The sequence below is a fragment of the Natator depressus genome, chromosome 9 (genome assembly GCF_965152275.1).
Source record: "Natator depressus isolate rNatDep1 chromosome 9, rNatDep2.hap1, whole genome shotgun sequence".
Lineage (NCBI taxonomy): Eukaryota > Metazoa > Chordata > Testudines > Cheloniidae > Natator > Natator depressus.
In genome coordinates this window covers 81,897,519-81,913,647 of record NC_134242.1, presented here as the reverse complement: position 1 = coordinate 81,913,647, position 16,129 = coordinate 81,897,519, and the positions used below count along the sequence as shown (strand labels likewise).

Genomic DNA, 16,129 nt, shown 5'->3' with positions numbered 1-16,129 from the left:
GAGAAACAAAAGATAGTGTTTCAGTTCACTTCATACAAGTACTGTAGTGCGATCTCTTTATCATAAAAGTGCAACTTACAAATGTAGATTTTGTTTTGTTACATAACTGCACTCAGAAACAAAAGAATGTAAACCTTTAGAGCCGACATAATCCATGTAGTTCTACTTCTTGTTCAGCCAGTTGCTAAGAGAAACAAGTTTGTTTACATTTATGGAAGATAATGTTGCCCACTTCTTATTTACAATGTCACCTGAAAGTGAGAACAGGGCTTTGTGTGGCACTTTTGTAGCTGGCATTGCAAGGTATTTATGTGCGAGATATGCTAAACATTCATATGCCCCTTCATGCTTCGGCCACCATTCCAGAGGATGTGCTTCCGTGCTGATGACGGGTTCTGCTCAATAATGATCCAAAGCTATTCGGACTGATGCTTGTTCATTTTCATCATCTGAGTCAGATGCCACCAACAGAAAGTTGATTTTCCTTTTTGGTGGTTCAGGTTCTGTAGTTTCTGCATCGTAGTGTTGCTCTTTTAAGACTTCTGACAGCATGCTCCACATCTTGTCCCTCTCAGATTTTGGATGGCACTTCAGATTCTTAAACCTTGGGTCGAGTGCTGTAGCTATCTTTAGAAATCGCACATTGGTTCTTCCTTTGTGTTTTGTCAAATCTGCAGTGTTCTTAAATTGAACAGTGTGCTGGGTCATCATCCGAGGCTGCTATAATGTGAAATATATGGCAGAATGCAGGTAAAACACCAAGCAGGAGATACAGAATTCTCCCCCAAGGAGTTCAGTCACATATTTAATTAATGCTTTATTTTTTTAATGAGCATCATCAGCATGGAAGCATGTTCTCTGGAACTGTGGCCGAAGGATGACGGGACATATGAAGGTTTAGCATATCTCACATGTAAAGCGGGCAGCATTATCTCCCGTAAATGTAAACAAACTTGTTTGTGTTAGCGATTGGCTGAATAAGAAGTAGGATGGAGTGGACTTGTAGACTCTAAATTTTACATTGTTTTATTTTTGAGTGCAGTTATATAACACAAGTGTAGATTTTGTTTTAAGTTACACTTTCACAATAAAGAGATCACACTACAGTACTTCTATGAGGTGAATTGAAAACAGTATCTTTTGTTTACCTTTTTTACAGTGCAAATATCTGATAAAAATAATATAAAGTGAGCACTGTACACTTTGTATTCTGTTATGATTGAAATCAATATATTTGAAAATGTAAAAAAAAAAAACAAAAAAAATTTATCATTTCAATTGGTATTCTATTATTAACAGTGCAATTAATCACATCCTCAAGTGACCCACAAATATTGATGATATGCTCTTGAGTGAGCCACACCCAGTCCTTAGCCCAGAAAGTTGTGAAGTGCGAGCCGTAACTGTTAAATGGACCCTTTGGGATTGAGGATTGCAGGGAAATAAAATCTTATGAAGGGGTCCTCTACTATTTTTAATACTTCCTCAATTTCCTGCAAATTTGGTGCATAAGAAATATGGTGTGTGATTCTGTGAATTTCTCAGATCACAATAATATTTCTTTATAATTTCTGATGCAGTGTATGCTTGGTGGGGCTCAAAATATATATTCATTTTAAGAGATCTTAATCCAGGTAGTAATTTATAAACGAAAAAGTCTCATAATTGAATCCAGCTAATTACAACACTACGTTTACAAGCAAAACTTTAATTTTTGTTCTGCTACCCTTGATATGAAATGTAGTATGAACAAGAAATGGGATATGATTGGTTTAAACCCAGCTAGAAATTGACTTCTGAGTTGCTGCTGTATACCTAAGAATCCAAGAAAATAATTTTTTGTTGGTGTATGTTCTGGTCACACACTAACAGATGTTTGTGACTTCAAAATTTTTCCTTGTTTTTAGGGCAATAGCTCTTCAGAAAGATCCAAATCTTTAGGATCATCACGTTCGAAAAGGTTAGTTTGAAAAGGAAAATGTGAATAATACTATTTGTAACTAGGTGCTTTCCCTAACTTGGTCTACAGAAACAATCTATGCAGGGCCAGATTACTATATAGTGTAGATTGGTATGGAGCCATGTAACTTCAGGCTGATTTACACCAGCTGAGGAGGCTCACTGTGTCAAGTTCAAATTTACCCCCTTCCTGGAGTATGGCTTTATTAACAAAGTCTTGATGGTATCTTGTTTTCTGTCTCAAGGCTCATCAGGCATAAATGCTCATTGGGTTCCTCCTTCAGGACTATCACCCTACACCCAGGATTTTTTTCCCTTGGAAAAGTCATTTCTTTGTATTCAAGTGGGGTAATGAGTTTACCCTGTCTTAGTGAGTCACTAATACCCAATAAAATCAATACTTTACCAACAAAATCAAGACTTGGTAACAGTATGAGGTGTTTCAGACAAATACTGCCAGTCTGATGCACTTCAGTTTATTCATGGTTTTTTTGTTCTCTTTCAAGAAGTAATGCACTAAGGTAATAGTTTCTCAGTTTGTGCCTAAAGAAAACACATTCTCTGTGTGGCCAAAAATAACTGCATTTTATCAACCTTACGCTGATCACATTCCTTCTTGTCTTTTGCCATCTTTTGGTAAACCTTACGGTTCTGTCCTTCAGATCCTTTTAAAATATGTAAAACAAAACAACATATAATCTTTTCTCTGGGGGGAATAAAAAAAAATTTATGTATCTCTAAGAACAAAATTCCTCTTCTGTTTACTGTTGTCATGCTTGCCCAGTCTACTTCTCTCTGCTTCATCATCTCATGCAGTTTAAATTAGATTTAAAAAATAGAATTTAAAATTACCAGGTTCCTGACCCAAGGGAGATTGTTTGATTGCAAAGCACCATGTACACCTAAATTGCTATAAAATATTTATCACAAATGTGGATTTTTTTTTCTGTTCATACAGGAAACCTACAGTTGTAACAAAATATGTTGGATCAGATGATGAACAAACCTTACCTGAAACTGTAAATGAAGATGTTTCAAATGAAAACTCAGAAAATGATGTTGATATGAAAAGCTTACCTAAAGGTAGAGCATTCATTTTCTGTGTGTCTGAATTCTGCGAATTAGTGTCAAGATTATATGATGGAATATGCATAATAGCCACAAAGGGAAACATTGTATACTTTGTCTGGTTTTTTTTATTTTTATTTTTTTTGTAAAGTGCCAACCTTAGCAAGCAGGATATTGAGGCCCTACTATGATTATAGCATTCAAAAGGTTAAAATATTTTGTTTTCAAATGTCTACTTTGAACCCCACATACATAAATCACTGGATCTACCAGGATGCACTGATTATTTAATTCAAAATATGCATTGGAATCCATATTTTTGTGGAAATAAAGACAACATGAAACAGGAAATGGTATTTTGCTTTTGTTCTTTTGTAAACATTCCGGGTAAAATTTTCAGAAGTACCTAAGTCCCATTTGAGAATGGGATTTAGTTCTCGTAAGTGACTGATTTTGAAAATTTTACCCTTTGCTTAAAAGTATTAGAGGTTAGGCCAGATCTTGAAATATGTTTAAAAACAAAACAGAAAAAGCTGGTCATTATTGGATTATTTTTAAATGCAATACTTTTAAAACACCCTCTACACCATGGGGGGAGGGATAGCTCAGTGGTTTGAGCATTGGCCTGTTAAACCCAGCATTGTGAGTTCAATCCTTGAGAGGGCCGTTTAGGGATCTGTGGCAAAATTGGGGATTGGTCCTGCTTTGAGCAGGGGGTTGGACTAGATGACTTCCTGGTCCCCTCCAAACCTGAGATTCTATGATATTTTTGGTTTTAGCATGGTTTAAAAAGAACAACAAAAAAGCTTGCCTTTCTTAGCTCCATAAAAGACACAGTATAGCAGAGACCCCAGAAGCAGTCATTGTATGGTTATTTTTACAGAATGTTGTATTACTGCAAATTCCCAGGAGAGACAGGTTTGAAACCCAGCTCTAAATGTGAAATTACACTTTTTTTCTTCACGTAACTTTGGTTAGCACTGTTCGGTTTTGTTAAAACATTAGTAAATTTAATAATTTTGTAAAAAAGGAAAATGAGATTTTGCCCTGTTGGTGGGGGGAGGGAAGAAATTTCTACAGCTTTTGAGAGATGCTCAGTTAGCTGTCCTAAAACTCCGGGAGCCACGGAACAGTTGCATTGCAAGCTCACCCACATTGTCTCACTGTTATGCTTTATTCTGTTCTTCATGTACTGCATCTGGGGGTAGAGAGGGTAGTTCGCTCTCCAGGGTCGATTCAGTCTTGGATCTCTGTCCTACAATTGCAATATCAGTGCCAGTTTGAGGTGTGTGGTATTGATATTTGTAATATGGACACCTGTGCAGTAGGATATATTTATCAGTCAGTCATCATATAGCTTGTTGGGGGAAAACTATATGCAATGTTGGCTTTTATTTAAACAGGAGTCTTGCACTTCACTGGAATGTCACTTGGATATGTAATGGTTTCCACCTTTTAAATGAAATCATTCTAGGTACAGTGGTTGTACAACCAGAGCCAGTGCTGAATGAAGACAAAGATGATTTTAAAGGGCCTGAATTTAGAAGCAGAAATATCGTTAAAATGAAACCTGAAGCTCCCAAAAAGCGTGGAGGTAAATACATTTTATAACATGTTTAAAATGGGTTTAAACTGCTGTTTATAGCCACATTTGGTACATCCAAAAATTGTACATATTTCCTAAAAATACCTCCACTCTTCTGGCTGTTAGTTCACTAAGGGTTCTGTCCTGCTGAAATTAGCCTCCATTGCTGTCCTTGCAGTGCAGCAGTGAAAGCTAAGATTTTACAGTAACTAATCTCCTGCCTTGGGTAGCCATAGCATGCTTCATTAGGTATTCTGTGTAAATCTTCTTCACTCTGTTCCCAGGAGTTTGATTCCATTCTGCTATTTTGCCATATCCTTTTCTAGGGAATAGTGGCATACCATTGCATACCCCAGAATTTAAAAAAAAACATGGTCGATCCAGTAGCCTGTGGGCTGAATTTCACCTGCAGGATAGTTCCGTCTGGCCCCTGAACACATAGTATAGAACAAAATGGCATCCTCCGCATAGTGTGACCTTATACATACGGTATATCCAAGGTCATTGTGTGGAGGGTGCCATTTTGGACTTACAAAGGCATGCAAGTATAACTGCATGCCTTATTAAAAATGTCATGCATGCCACTGCTAGGGAATGATGTTGGAACTCCACTGAATGTATTTTCTGAGGCTCCAAGAAATCCATAGAGATGTAAGCAGAGACAGAACGTTAGTTGGTAAGGAAGATGTTTTTGTTTTGAAATCCCAGATTAATTTAATTTCTTGGCACTTCCCTGGCTATTGGTTATATACCTTAGGTCATCTGTGGAAAGTTGTTATGCCAGCCAATTTTTCTCGACATCTACTAGAATTGATATGCAAGTACATAGATGCTAATGGATAATATAAATTCATCTTTTATGGACTTGGAAAACAGAAAAGAACAAGCAAGAGGCCATGCATAAACTACTCTGAAAAAATATAAATAAGTGACTGTACATTCCTTTCTCCCCTTATAGTGCAGGCAGTTTTGTAATTCACATACGAAAAATAGTAATCAGTAACTTACTTCAGCCTAGTTACTTCTTTTTTTATTATAATAGTTGATATAAATAACTTTTTTTTCCCCTCATATGTAGTTTAGGTATTTAATAGGAACCAAAAATAATGACCGTGAAAAAGTTTACTTACTCTTTTGTGTGCATGTGTGAGGTGTTTTAGGGGTTTTTTTGAACATTGATCTTTCCTCTAACTAGATTGGCTAATTGAAGGACCACATGGTTCATTTTTAATTATATTATTAGATGTTACATTCAGGACAGAATCTCATGGTTTTGTCTGAAGTGATAAAGTGCGATCACTGAGGTCGTTCCTGCTCACCACCACATGGTCTCTTGTGATATACCTTCGAAAAGACTTTTATTCTTGTAAATGGTATTTTTGTTGTTTTTATAGTAGTTTTAGTGTGTGTTTTAGTTTTTAGGATTTTAAGGTCTTTGGGACGCCATTTTGCTGGTCTCCCTCCTGGGTACTGGATTATGCTGAAGACACTGGGGTTCAAGATCTGCGCTTTCTGCCCTTGCTTGTTCTCAGTCAACAACAAGCACCAATGCTGCCTTTACTGCATAGGGGAAGCCCACTTTGCATCCAAGTGAAGTATCTGCCTCTCTTTCCCAAGCCATACCTGAGAAGGCTGTGCTCTCCACTTCAAGAAGCACCTCATGGAGGTTGCCATGAAGCTGCAGTAGGATCCAGACCAGGGAACCCCCTCATAGATTGGTCTGAGCAATCAAGGAGTGTGCCTCCCTACCACGGAGCTCCAGTCTGGTTCTGCTGGTACCAGTGCTATGGACCTCAGGCTGAGGCTTAGTCGTGAGTGAATATAAGCGCAGCAGTAAGTTTCCTCCAAGCCCAAGAAGGATACTGCCCTGTCCACGAGTTCTGTTCATAGGGAAGCAGAAAGTTCCAAAGCTCACAAGCATGATAAAAAGTTGTATAGCCCATTGGATCTGCCAGTTCCATCCACTGAGCCACATACTCCTTCCAGGTTGGCACTGCTTAAGTCGATGGAATCTTCGGTTCTGAGGCAGTCCTCTGTTTGGCTCCCATTCCGGCTCTGGTTCCGACTACAGTGTGTATCGCTGACACCAGGGAGACTTGAGTTGGCTCATGAGCTCTTTGTCATGGAGGAGGTAAGGTCTCCGTGTTTTCAAGTGCCATCGCCTTCTAGGGGAGTATGCTCTCTTACATTAGACTTGCCTGTTACTCTATGGTTCCCGTGGGTCCGCTGGTTCCAGTGGCACCACCATTTGTACCAGCCTGACTTTTCAGCATTGGAGGACTCTGACAGAGTGCAGGGTCTGGCCCTCCCATACTGCCAATATAAGTACCCCAAGGTTCTGCTGACTCAGTGGCAGTACTCTCTCTTTCCCCAGCAATGGAGCCATTGGTACTCTGCTCTTTGGGGCTCTCCATAGCAGCTGCCGGATCTGCCTGGTTGGTCCTACTGGGGATTGTGGCTGCAGTATCCCCCTTCAGAACCTTCCTGCTCCACTTGAGAGGTGTCTTTTTATCTTGTCTCTTCAACCATCATCAAGTTGGCATTCCAAACCAATGTTGGAGGCTGTTCCACTTAGTCTGACTCCAAAGGTACTGCTGGAACTCCAGAGGCTGCAGTGTCTTTGACTCCCTCCTCACCCCTGGATGACTACTGTCAATTCCAGGAACTTTTACGTAGGGTGGCTGCTGCTCTCCACATTCCACTGGAGGAAGTACAGGACCAACAGCACCAGCTGCTTGACATCTTATGTACCTCGGTACCAGCCAGAGTGGCTCTACTGATCAAAAATGCCATTCTTCAACCAGCCCATATTGTCTGGCACACTCTAGCCACTTGCACACCCACCCCCAAGGGGGTGGAGATGAAGTACGATGTACCTGAAAAGGGGTCTGAGTTTCTGTTCTCTCATCCCCCCACCCAATTCCCTCATCATACAGGCAGCGATGGAGTGGGCCCAGCAGCAACAACATGCATACTCCACACAGCAGACAAAGAGGGCAAGCAACTCGACCTGGGTCGCAAGGTATTCTCCTCTGCCAGCCTCCAATTTCGTATCTCCAGTTACTTTGCTCTATTAGCTAAATACAGTTTCTTTACCTACAGGAAGTTGGGAGACTTTGCAGACAAACTTCCCCAGCAGGACTGAGCTCGCTTCCAGGCTATGCTACAGGAGGGGAAACTAGTTGTGATATTGAGACTCCTGGACGTAGCAGACACTTCTTCACGGATGATGGCTATGGAATTGCTATGTGGAGGGAGTCATGGCTGCCTTTGTCAGGTTTCCCAAGGGAAGTCCAGAACAACATAGAGCAGTGGTCCCCAAACTGTGGGGCATGCCCCCCTGGGGGGATATGGAGGAATGTTTGAGGGGGCGCACGATGAAGCCTGGATCAGCCCCCATGCTAGGTAGGGAGGGAGCACCACCCAGTTGCAGCTCCAGCCCCAGTCACAGGTCTGGCCCCAGGCCAGCTCCTCCCCCATCCCCAGTTCTGCCTCCAGCTCTGCCTTCAGCCTAGTCTCATCTGGTGAGCCAATTATGCAGTAATGGTGGTGTTGGTGGGGCTTAGACCTATTCCATTACTGGTAAGGGGGGTGAGACAGGAAAAGTTTGGGCACCACTGCCATAGAGGACCTCCCTTTCAATGAATCTCATCTCTTTTTTTAGTCAGAAGACTGATGAGTCCCTCCACTCCCTTAAAGACTCCAGCGCCACTCTGCTGTCTCTGGGTATCTACATAGTAGCACCCAAGTTTTACCAAGCTTTACCACCCGCAACCAGTCAACATTCTAGAGCTCCCCATTTCTTCCATCAGCAGTCCTGTGAGCTGCCTTGCAAATGGCAGGACCCAATGGCCCCACCCTCTGGGTTCTTCATCACAACCTACAGCATCTCGTACTCAGTCTTTGCAGAAGCAATACTTCTGAGGGCACCTAGAGAGCCGGCAACCACCCTACCTCATGCTATACTTCTGAGTCCCCTCTTCAGGGAGCGTCTATGACGCTTGTTTCTAGTTTGGAGTGCAATAACAACGGACAAATGGGTCCTAGATGTCATTTGACATGGCTATATGATCAAGTTTGTGACGTTACCTCATCCACGTCATCTGGCCTTGCCTCAGGGACCACTCTCACGACAGTATCCTTGCTCTAGAAGTGGTCTCCCTACTGCAGAGGGGAGCGATAGAACATGTTCCTGTGACCAGTCTGGACGCAGGGTTTTATTCTACTTATTTCCTAGTCCCCAAGAACATAGGCGGTGGGTATAATAGGCCTGGGGAGGCTCTGTCTCTCCTGTCACGGCCACCAGACCCTGGTTGCGATGTTTGGAGCCGAAGTTTTTGCTTCATTAGGCCCCATGCAGGTTCTGGGGCAGCTGAGGAGGCGGTATGTGCTATTCAGCTTCCCAGGTTCATCGGTAATATCCCTGGACTCCAGAGAGATTACTGAGGAACCCACGAAGCTGAATTTGAAATATCATCTGAGCCGCCCCGGAACCTGCATTGGGCATATCAAAAGTGTTGGGAGAGACGCTTTTCCCTGGGGTGGCTTGCGGTCTGGGGAGGGAAGGTGCAGCTATAGCTGCCCTGGGGCTTCTTTGGGTGGGGGTGGGGGCGCTCCGGGCAAGTGGGATGGGGGCTCGGGGCTTCAGCCAGCCCAGGGCTGCTCCAGCCAAGGGGGGGTGGATGTTCGTGGCTTTGCCCACCCGGGGCTCCTCTGGTCAAGAATGTGGGGGGCGCTCAGGGCTTTGGCCAGCCCAGGGCTCCTCCGGCCAGGGATGTGGGGGAGTGAGGACGCGCTCTGGCCTTCAGCCAGCCTGGGGCTCCTCCGGCCAAGGGGCAGGGTGCTCGGAGCTTCAGTCAGCCCAGGGCTCCTCTGGCCGGGGAGCAGAGGGATGATGCTCAGGGCTTCTCTGGGCGGTGGGGAGGTCGCACTTATGTCTCCAGCTGCGGGCTGGGGGAGCACGGGTGGAAGTGGCAGAGCAGGGGGCTGGCCTTCCTGAAGGGGGGCTCCACCCGCTGCCCATGCTGAAGAAGAAAACTGATCTTAGACCTCTGTCATCTCAACCGCTTCATATGCAAGCCAAAGTTTCATATGGTCACCATAGCAGCCACCATTACTTTGTTAGAAAGAGGCATGTTGTTTATGGCCCTTGTCTGTAGGACGCTTACTTCTACGTGGATATCCATCCTACCCACAGACATTTTCTGAGATTCACGCCAGACCTCTGTCACTTCTGATACAGGATTTTACCGTTCCAAATCACCACTGCTCCTTGGGTCTTCACCAAAGTTTTCTCGGTACTGGCAGCCCACCTCCGGTGCCAAGGGATCCTTATATTCCCATATCTTGATGATTGGCTGCTAACAGCACAATGAAAAGGGGAGGGTTGCACCTTGACTCCATGCTGCTCACACTCCACTCCTCTTTGGGGGTGAGTATAAACATTGAAAAATTGACTTTGGATCCTATACAGTCCCTGGAATTCATTGGGGCCCACATCCGTGCAATCTTGACATGCGCCTACCTACTGGAGGATAGGTTCCAGACCCTACAAGAGCTGAGTTTCCAAGGTGATTTTGAGTCCTTCTGTTCAGGCCAAGACTTATCTCTCTCTTCTTGGCCACATGGCGGCTTGCACATATGGTACCACCTTCACTTATCTCCAATTTTGCTGCTTACAGTTGTGGCTCCAGAGGCCCTTTTCTCCCACATGCCACGCCATAGACTTCCTACTGACCGTTTCCCACGAAGTTCTCTCCTCCCTCAACTGGTGGACGGACCCAGGACAGGTCTACACCAGGATACCATTCCTTCCATTCTCCCCAAGCACGACAATCATCACAGACGTGTTGCTCGTCAAGTAGGGTGCCCACATGGGTAAGCACATGACTCAAGGGAGTTGGACTGCTCTGGAATCCTGGATGCACATCATCATCCTGGAACTTCGGGCAGTGCTGAAAGCATGTTGTGCATTTCTCCCGTCCATCCACTCCTGTTATGTTCTTATCATGTCAGAAAACACCACCACCATTTGCTACATGGGACCTACACTTTGTGTGGAGGCAGTTTGTCTTTAGGATTGGTGCATTGCCCACAAGATCCTGTTGTCAGCAGTAGGGATGTAAAAGTTTAAGCAGTTAACCAATAAGCATCAGTGTTATCGGTTTAGGTTAACGATTAAACTCTGCTGCCACCTGGCATCCTGGCTGCTGCCCGGCATCCCAGCGCCGGCCCAGGGGCTCTGCTGCCGCCCCGCATCCAAGACTCCATTGCGAGCGCAGGGCCGGCAGCCGGGTTCCGCGTAAGATGTGGGGGTGCTGCAGCACCCGCCGCACCCCTAGTTCCCCGTGTATGTGAAATCCTTAATGGTTAACTGTTTAACCAATAGAATTTTAATAGTTCTAACGCTTAATATTTTTAAACCATATTTACATCCCTAGTCGGAAGCATACCTTCCCAGGACTCAAAATGTAATTGCGGACTTCTCACCAGGAAATTCATGACTGACCACGAATGGGAGCTCCATGACTCTGTGGTCGTCAATGTTTTCGACCGCTGGAGGACTCCTATCTGGACCTCTTTGCCTCCCACATCAATAGCAAATGCACCCAGTACTGCTCTGGGTGGGGGGACTCTGCTCCCTTTCCCGAGGTGATGCCCTTTCCCTCCTCTGGTTAGACCAGATCTATTTACACCTTTTCTCCCCTACTGCTCCTGTGGAGTGTCCTACACAAGATCAGGTGGGACAGAATGACTGCCATTCTGATCAGCCTGTTCTGGCCTTGCCAGTTCTGATTTCCCCTTCTTCTCCACATCAGTGTGTTCCCCGCTTCCGCTGCCAACTTTCTTGGAACTCGTCATTCAACACAGCACGAGGATCCGCCATCCCAATCTACAGACTTCACCTCAGAGCTTGGTTTTTGGATGGGCATCTTCGCTAGTGCGGGAATGTTTATCAGCAGTACAAGAAATCCTCTCAAGTAGCAGACAGAAGCCCAGAAGGTGGTCCTATAGGCCACGTGGAAGCATTTCACCTCATGGGCCCAACAGAGGGGTATTGCTTCTGAACATGTGGACATCCTTCTTTTGGACTCTCTCCTCTTCCTGAAGATGTCAGGCCTCGCTCTCAACTCCATCAAGGTGCACATAGCCGCTATCAGTGCCTTCCACCCCTCTCTGGAAGGGCACTCCCTTTACTCATCCCTCCTGATTACCAGGTTTTGGAAGGGCCTCCTATGGACTTATCCTCCTGTTCGACGCATCGCTCCCCAGTCGCACCTCAATCTTGTTCTGATGGTGTTGAACTCTTTGAACCTGCTCCCTGTCTCACCTCTCCATGAAGGGTGCCTTCCTGGTACCTATTACTGCCAGGAGAAGGGTTGATGAGCTAGGGGACACGATGGCAGACCTCCCCCCCCACCATATTCATAAGTACAAAATTTCCCTGAGCTTGCACCCTAAGTTTCTGCCAAAGGTTGTATCCTGCTTTCATCTTAACCAGTTCGTACACTTAACCTCTTTCTTTCCAGAAGAATACTGCCTTCGCTCCCTCGACGTCTGCTGGGCCCTGACTGTCTGTCTGCAGAGGACGAGATCTGCCGGGCCCTGACTATCTATCTGTAGAGGACTAGACTTTTTATCGCTAGAGTGGGAAGAATTAAAGGGCAAGTGATCTCCGCTCAGAGGGCTTCTAAGTGGGTTTCAGGGTGCATTATGCCCTATTATCAGTTATCAGAACTGTCTCCACTCCTTGGGGTACAAGCCCACTCCATGAGAGCGCAAGCATTGACCACAGCTGTGCTTCATGACGTACTGCTTACGGACATATGTAGGGAGGCCATATGGGTTTCAGTACATACATTCTCTTTCCATTACGCTTTGATGTGAGACTCTGCGACGGATGCCTCATTCTGTGCAGCTGTTCTCCGTTCCACGGTTCCATCATCTTCTTCACACCCTCCTCTTAGCTAGGTACTACTTGTTAATCACCCTCAGTGGAATACATTAGGGACCATTGCTAGAAGAGGAGGAGGTTATTTACGTGTAACTGGAGGTTCTTCGAGATGTGTGGTCCCTATCTATATTCCAGTCCTGCCCTCCTTCTCCTCTGCTGTGGATTTCTTGGTTTGCAGTGGAGGAGGAACTGAGGGCATGGTTGGTCCGCCTCTTCCTTTATCGCCTCAGACGAAACTATGAGGTGGAGCAAGAGCACATGCATGGACCAACGGACGCTACTACTTTCAAAGTCTCTGGTTCTGGATGCATGGCGCATTTATATAACCCCTCAGTGGAATACAGAGGGACCGCACATCTTGAAGAACCTCCAGTTACATTTATGTAACTTCCTCATATTGCAAATAAATCTTACCAGTTTTTTTTTTTTTTTTTTTGGTGAGACTAGAAGGCTGGTTCATAAAGGTAATAGTATTGATGTACTAGACTTCTGTGAGAGGCATTTGACTTGGAGCCGTACAACATTTTGATTAAAAAAAAACCCTAAAATGATATAAAATCAACATGGCACATGTTAAATGATTTAAAACTGTCTGATAGGTCTCAAAATGTAATTGTAAATGGGGGAATCTGTCATCAGGCAGGTGTTTTTTGTACCGGGGGTCCCATAGGGACTGGTTCTTAGCCCTATGCTATTTAACGTTTATCAGTGATCCGAAAGAAAACAGAATTACAGAGAATGTTTGCAAATTACATAAAGATTAGGGGAGTGGTAGAATAATAAAGATGGCACTGATACAGAGCAATCTGGGTTGCTTCATAAACTGAATTTAAGCAAATAATACGGTTTTTCAATACAGTCCAATATAAAGTCACACATCTAGGAACAAAGAGCGCAGGCCATGCTTATAGGATGAGGAACTCTAACCTGGGAGACAGTGACAGTGAAAAAGATTTGGGAGTCATGGTGGATAATCAGCTAAATGTGAGCTCCCAGTGAGAGACTGTAGCCAAAAGGTCTAATGTGATACTTGGATGTACAAACAGAAATATCCAGGAGTAGAGAAGTTATTTTACCTGTGTGTTTGGTGCTGGTGCAAAATCTTTTGGAATTCTGGGTGTCTAGTTCTGGTCTCCACAATACAAGAAAGATGTTGAAAAATTGGAGAGGGTTCCGAGACGACCCATAAGAATAACTGAAGGATTGGAAAACATGAGACTAAAGGAATCATGCTTTCAGTGATGGTTAACTGGTAACTAGATCACAATCTGTAAGTACCTAAATAAGGAAGATACATTTGTTACTAGAGTGATCTTCCTTCTAGCATACAAAGGCAAACTGGTATCTAGTGGCTGGAAGTTGAAGCTAAACAAATTCAATCTCAAAATAAGGTGCACATTTTTAACAGTGAGGGTAATTAACCATTGGAACAGCCTGCCAAGGGTTTTGGTCGGTATTCCGTCACTGGAAATGTTTAAATCAAGATTGTATCTTTTTCTAAAAGATGTGGTCTAGTTGAAACAGGAACTAATTCAGTGAGGTCCTGTAGCCTGTGTTATGCAGGAGGTCAGACTAGATCATCACAAAGGTCCCTTCTGGCTTTGGAATCTATGAAGCTTTCCGTGGCTTGGTCTGCTTTTCTTCACCAGAGCAAACATTGGTTAGATTTAGTTGTTTTAACCTGGAGAAAAGATCAGCAAATGTAAACTATCTTGTTCCAGGGCAGCCAAGGACCAAGATTTGGGTTTGCATGCTTTCCTGGTATGTTGTGGGTGAAAGGACTGTTACATGCCTTCTCCCTGTTTCATTTAGTTTCCAAAAGTCTTAAAGATAGGGCAGGGACCAGATTAATTTGACTTCTCCAACTTGGGTCAGTTAGGTATTCAATGCCCTTTACAAGGAATGTCTTGTCTTTTTTCTCATTAGTAATACATCTCTTATTTTAAAAGAACAGCAGCCATTTTCATGAATTTTTTAAATCTTTTCATCAGTCATCTTGGTTTCTGAGTACTTACAGGTTAAACTATTTCATTTCTCTTTAGAGTTAAGAAATTTCTTTTTAGAATGGAAGGAACCAAGGAAAACATATACTTAAAAAATTTCAAGTGTTTGCAAGTGGTTTAACAGTGTTAAACCTAAGCTTTGTTCAATCCCCTTACCTTTAAAATAGAAAAGTTTGTATCATCAATATGTATACATTTATAAGCAGCTTCTGCCTGCCATGTACCAATGGTGAGGTGATTCTACTTTTTCTGACCTCTGAGCTTTTTGGAGAGTCTTTTGCCCTCACACCTATACCATAAAATACAGGGAATATATCTGGACTAGAGTTTGTAGTCCTGTTTTAATTTGCCATGGGTAAATGACGCAACTTTGTGTCCTGTAACAAACATTTGTGGAGCATCTAGATTGCTATTTATAATGGTGTTTAGTTAACTGATTGCCTGTTAATTTGATCCAAGAAAAAATTCTTCCATTTCCTAGCAAGTTATAAGTCTTAGGAAAAAATACAGGCAGCATTATATACTGATATTAAATAACTATTACATGTTATTACTTCAGGCAGTTCCACCATCCTTGTGGAATACAGTGTAACGGGGATTAGCCATAACCGCCTCTTCCTTACTAACATCACTTTCTGATGTTGTGGTTACCAGGGGGGCAGTCTTTGAAGAAAAAAAGTTGAACTTTTGCCCAGAAATTTCAAAGGGAGGCTTACATCAATTTAATAAGAATGCAGGCCATGTTATTCAGTTTTGTCCTGGGCTTAGGTCAAAATTTTGAAACCTAAGTGCCTAAAGTTAGGCTCCTAAATTCTTGCTTAGCTGCTTAAATAGAAGTGACCTTTCAGAGTTACGGAGCATCTGCAGCTTCCACTGGAAAAAAATCTGCTCTTTTGTGTTCAGTTCACAAAGCATTATTCTCTTGAGTCTGGAGCAAGATCAAAAGATTGGTTTAGTAGGGGATTGCTTCTGTCCTTGTTTAAATAATACTCCTGGGTGAATTCTGTGTCAAAAAATGAAAAATTCTGCACACATTTTAAAATTCTGCAAAATTCTAGTTATTTTATTTGTCAAAATATCACAATACAGTCATGCCAGTTTCAGTTACTTTGGTAATTTATTTCACAATACCTGCCAACAAGTATGTCTGTAACTGTTACAGACAACAAATAAGATTGAGGGACATTTTTTTTGACAAATAAATTCCTTACTAGGCATATTAATACAAAACTTTGAATAATTCATTTAAACTATAATACAGAAACATATTTCCTACACGCTTCAGAAGCAGTTTAAAGGCTTGGGGGACTCAGGGGTAATGGAGGAGCTGAGGAAGAGGAAAGGAGCTTGGGATTGAACCTTGAGGGTTGTTGGATGTGGGTAGGAGGAGTATGGAACAGTTGAGTTTTTTTTTTGTGGGGTGAAGGGATTGTTAAGAAGTCTTCCCCCTGCAGACTCTGGCTGACCCCTAGCCTCTAATTCAGTCAGGCACATCTGCCACTGCCGCATGCGTCCCCATGTGTGCCCTCCTGTTCCCATGTGGCCCTGCATTCCCACTCA

At 43.4% G+C, this 16,129-nt stretch overlaps 1 protein-coding gene and 1 long non-coding RNA gene across 4 annotated transcripts in view; both read left to right on the top strand.

Annotated features, from left to right (window-relative positions):
* The window catches only part of ATRX (ATRX chromatin remodeler), a 132,029-nt gene that overhangs the window by 23,610 nt on the left and 92,290 nt on the right, over positions 1-16,129 (top strand). For all 3 annotated transcript variants that reach the window (XM_074962447.1, XM_074962446.1, XM_074962448.1), the window contains 3 exons: positions 1,908-1,960; positions 2,918-3,042; positions 4,502-4,621. In XM_074962447.1, the coding sequence (XP_074818548.1) occupies positions 1,908-1,960; positions 2,918-3,042; positions 4,502-4,621 (298 nt within the window). The remainder of the gene's footprint in view (positions 1-1,907; positions 1,961-2,917; positions 3,043-4,501; positions 4,622-16,129) is intronic.
* On the top strand, positions 6,714-7,965 carry LOC141993608 (uncharacterized). Its single transcript, XR_012640905.1, has 3 exons — positions 6,714-6,743; positions 7,549-7,634; positions 7,715-7,965. It is a non-coding gene; the product is annotated as an uncharacterized LOC141993608 (long non-coding RNA).